The sequence below is a fragment of the Corvus brachyrhynchos genome, unplaced genomic scaffold (assembly GCF_000691975.1).
Source record: "Corvus brachyrhynchos isolate BGI_N302 unplaced genomic scaffold, ASM69197v1 scaffold72, whole genome shotgun sequence".
In the NCBI taxonomy this organism is placed as follows: domain Eukaryota; kingdom Metazoa; phylum Chordata; class Aves; order Passeriformes; family Corvidae; genus Corvus; species Corvus brachyrhynchos.
In genome coordinates this window covers 2,477,054-2,481,173 of record NW_008236763.1, presented here as the reverse complement: position 1 = coordinate 2,481,173, position 4,120 = coordinate 2,477,054, and the positions used below count along the sequence as shown (strand labels likewise).

The following is a 4,120-nucleotide window of genomic DNA, read 5'->3' as shown; positions in this document are numbered from 1 at the left end:
GGATCTGGTAGCAGGAATATCGGATCTGGTGGTCCCAGCGTGTCCGGTCCTCCCAGCAGTAATGTGGGATAGCTCAGCTGGGCATCCAGTGCCCCTGGAAGTTTATTCCCACTCCCAGTGCACGGGGATGGGAACACCGAGCAGGAAAACTGCACAAAGACAGGTCAGGGATGTCCTGGAAGGGTTCCTGGCCTGATCCAGGCTCTGCTCCCCTGGGTGCACCAGAATTCCTCACCCCAGGCACCTGAAGGAGCCGTGTCCAGGAGCTGTGCTGCCTGCTGAGCTGCCAGTTCCTGCCAGGAGCCCTGGGAAGTGCAGCTCTGATCCAAAGGAAATTCCTTTATGGCAGTGGGAGAGTTCAGAGAATGGGGACCACTCAGGAAAACACGGCCCCGAACGCGTCACTGGGTGCTGGGGGCTGTTCCTGCTCTTCCCTATCCACTGGAATCAATTAGGGAACAATCCAGCCTGGCGTATGCTGGAAATACCGGGAAGGGAACGGAGCAGGGATGGGCAAACCTCAAACAATGCAGACGTCTGGAGGCTCGTCTGGGACAGAGCTCTGGTGGCACGGGGGAGCTCCCGGCGAGCTCCGAGCGCTGGCACCGGGAGGAGCCACCCCGGGAGTCCCGGGCAGCTCCAGGGTCTCCACATTTTTCCTCCCACTGCGCGTTTTCCAAGGATTTCTGAAGGAATGACGCCCTGCTCCAGGGGGGAGCAGCCCCACGGAGAGCTGGATCCCGGAGCAATGCTCCAGCCCCGGTCCCAGCTCCAGAGAGTCCCGGCCACATCCAGAGGGAGCCGATCACCCGGGAAAGCCAAGGCCAGGATGTGAATACCGCACAGCACAGAGGCTCCTCGCGCTGCTCACACGCTCCCAGGCTGTGGGGGAGAGCTGCAGCAGGGATGGATTTGTTCCCGAAGCGTTTGGAGAGGGGAAAACCCCCCTGGAGCAGCCCCGGGCCAGCAGAGCACAAAGCTCTGAGCACCGATCCGAGCAGGGCCGGTCCGGGAGGGGCCGGGGAGGGGATTGAGGGGCGCTGTGCTGCTCCCCAGAGCTATTTCGGGTGCCCACAGCTGAGCTGTGGGAGGTTTGGCACCTCTCCCCCTTCCCTCTGGGCACAAACACACCGAGGTGGGCGTGAGCAGCGCTCTGGCGCCGGGATTGGGGCTCTGCCGCGCGGGGAGGGGCTCAGAGCGATGGGAGAGGGGCGAGATGTGCCCTGAGACCCCTCTGGGACCCCCGTTCTGCTCCTTGGGGTGGTGGGATGGAGATGAGGAAGGGGCTGCTCCATCCGTGCCTTGTTCCCGCTCTCAAGAGCACGGGGATGGGACCATCGAGCAGGAAAACCGCACAAAGACAGGTCAGGGATATCCTGGATGGGATTCCCGAGGGTGCTCCGGATTCCCGATGGCTCGGGGGGCAGCACGGAACCGATCCTCGCCCGGCCCCGCTCCAGCACAGCCCCTCCTGCGGGTTCCTGCAGCCCAGCGGGGTTAGACCAGGCCTTGCTCTCGGCTCAGGACATCCCAGCTGGCTGAATTTGGGAACAGGGACCGGGAGATGCCGGGGGGAGCAATGGGAAGCCCGGGTGCTCCATCCTCAGCTGGATTCAGGTACCAAAGTAGGGAGGGGAAATGGGGCTCTGCAGGCAGAGGTGAGGGAAATGCGGGGGGGCTGCCCTGGTTCCTGTGCTCCAGCTGGCACGGAACCGATCCTCGCCCGGCCCCGCTCCAGCACAGCCCCTCCTGCGGGTTCCTGCAGCCCAGCGGGGTTAGACCAGGCCTTGCTCTCGGCTCAGGACATCCCAGCTGGCTGAATTTGGGAACAGGGACCGGGAGATGCCGGGGGGAGCAATGGGAAGCCCGGGTGCTCCATCCTCAGCTGGATTCAGGTACCAAAGTAGGGAGGGGAAATGGGGCTCTGCAGGCAGAGGTGAGGGAAATGCGGGGGGGCTGCCCTGGTTCCTGTGCTCCAGCTGTGCCCCAGCTGTGCCCCAGCTGTGCCCCAGCTGTGCCCCAGGTGCTCCCAGTGCCAGGCTGGGCCATGCCGAGCAGTCTTAACGTGGTATCCCCAAAAACCAGGGGGTGCAGGGCAGCTTGTCTGAGCCAAGGTGCATTTTCAGCAACTCCTGCCTGGGCCAAAGCCCACAAATCCCCAGCCCAGCCCTGGAGTCCCCTCCCTGTGCCCCCAAACCCTCCCGGGGCAGCGCAGGGGCCTGGAGCACCTCGCAGTGGGGACAACATGAAAACAAGCGGGGGGACAAGGCCACAGGTCCATGGAGGGGTTTGGGGACAGCATCGGCCTCGTCCTGCTGGAGCCGGGAGCTCTGCGGAGGGTCGGGTGGGAGCCGTCTCCTTCCTCAGCGCTTCCATCTCCATGGCGACGAGGGGAACGCGAGATCCGAGTTTAAAATATACTCTGCCTCCTGTTCTTGCCTCGGGCTGGGGAAGGGAGACACAGAGAGGGGTCAGCGGGGTCGGACGGTGGCTCTGCAGAGCGGCTCAGCCCGGAGGGTGCCCGGGGGAGGAGATTCCTTTTTTGGAGGAGGAGCTGTGCCTCGGGATACCCAAATGTGACTGGCAGGTGACAACAGGGATGCCCAGGGGTGATTTGTGGATTGAAGAAGGGACAGAGAGCAGGTTTGGCTTTTTCCTGGGAGCAGCCCAATGCCGGCACCATCCTGGCACTGGCTGGGAGAGATCCCGGCTTTTCCCCAGCCCTACCTGACTGCTGGAAGGCTGAGCCTCGGTGGCCGGGGTCCTTCTGGAGCTGGATCTCCTTCAGGGAGAAGATGGAAGCGTCTGGGCAGAGGGGGCAGAGAGAGGGGTCAGTCCTGCCCGAGGGTGGCACCTCCACGGAGCTCTGCTCTCACTCTCCTGCCCCACCTCATCCCACCCAAAATCTTATTAATTATCATTATTATTATTCCTCGCTCCCACAGCCCTCAAGCTCCCACCCCACCCTGCTGCAGGAGCACCTCTGAGGGAGCAAAGAGGCACCTGAAGGCACCAGGAGCCCTTGTTTTGCCCCTTTTTGGGCGGGGACAGGTGGCACTTACTGTCAGGCAGGAGGTGCACCCGCTCTCCCAGGCTCTTGAAGTAGGGGTGCTGCAGGGCTGCCTCGGCTGAGATCCGGCCCTTGGCTCTGTACTGCACAAAGCCCCAGGAAAAGCCATAAATACACATTTAAATCACACACCTGGGCACCTCTGCACGTTTACATCACACACCTGGGCACCTCTGCACATCCCAGCAGTGCCACGAGCCAGGTGTGTGGCACTGCCCTGCTCCAGCTGCACCTTCCCTGCAGCAAACCCCCTTTTCCACCCCCCTGGGCTGCTCCCCCACTCACCAGGAGCAGATTTGTCAGCAGGTCGATGCCTTCCGAGTCCAGCCTGGGAGAAAAGGGAAATAAAACCAAAACTGCACCATTATTGCACCGAGGAGACGGCAATGATCCGAGTGAGGGATGAGTGGCACTGCAGCCTCAAGCACCACGAGGGGAAAATGAAACTGGGCTGCCCAGGCTCCCCTCCACACCCATCAAACCCCCGTTCCTGAGCTGTCCCTGCTCCAGGGGTACCTTGGGGCGTGATTTATCAGCGGCTGCGCTCGGTAGTGGGTGAAGTTGTAAGCCTTGAACTCCTCGTTGGACGTTATCCCAGGCCAGGTGTCCTCTGTGGGGGTTCCTGCAAGGGCAGAGAGAGGGAACCTCGGTGGGCACTCAGTGCAGAAGGAAAAACTTCAGGAGTGCGGGTCCCCTGTCCCCGAGAGAGGGCACAGATGTCCCCATGGGCTGGCACTGCCTGCACGTCCCAGGGGGCAGCCAGCAAGGAGCCTCTCATCCCGACACCTGTGCCAGCCTGGAGGGGGCTGCGGGCAGTTTCTGTCCGTGCCAGCTGACCCCTGCCCACCCCAGTTCACCCCTGCCCACCCCTGTCCATGCCAGCTGACCCCTGCCCACCTCAGTTCCACCCCTGCCAAACCCTGCCCATGCCAGCCCACCTCAGCCCATCTCTGCCCATACCAGCCCATCCCTGCTCATTTCTCACCCCACCCCATCCCTGCCCACCCCATTCCACCCCTGTTCATTCCTGCCCACCTCATCCCTACCAAC

At 62.6% G+C, this 4,120-nt stretch overlaps 1 protein-coding gene across 1 annotated transcript in view; it reads right to left on the bottom strand.

Annotated features, from left to right (window-relative positions):
- Positions 1-2,098: 2,098 nt before the first annotated feature.
- CDK18 (cyclin dependent kinase 18) overlaps positions 2,099-4,120 on the bottom strand; it is an 11,959-nt gene continuing 9,937 nt past the window's right edge. The window contains exons 6-10 of the mRNA XM_017727164.1: positions 3,587-3,710; positions 3,356-3,398; positions 3,063-3,153; positions 2,728-2,805; positions 2,099-2,445 (exon numbers count right to left, since the gene is read on the bottom strand). Of these exons, the coding sequence (XP_017582653.1) occupies positions 2,411-2,445; positions 2,728-2,805; positions 3,063-3,153; positions 3,356-3,398; positions 3,587-3,710 (371 nt within the window). The 3' untranslated portion in view covers positions 2,099-2,410. The remainder of the gene's footprint in view (positions 2,446-2,727; positions 2,806-3,062; positions 3,154-3,355; positions 3,399-3,586; positions 3,711-4,120) is intronic.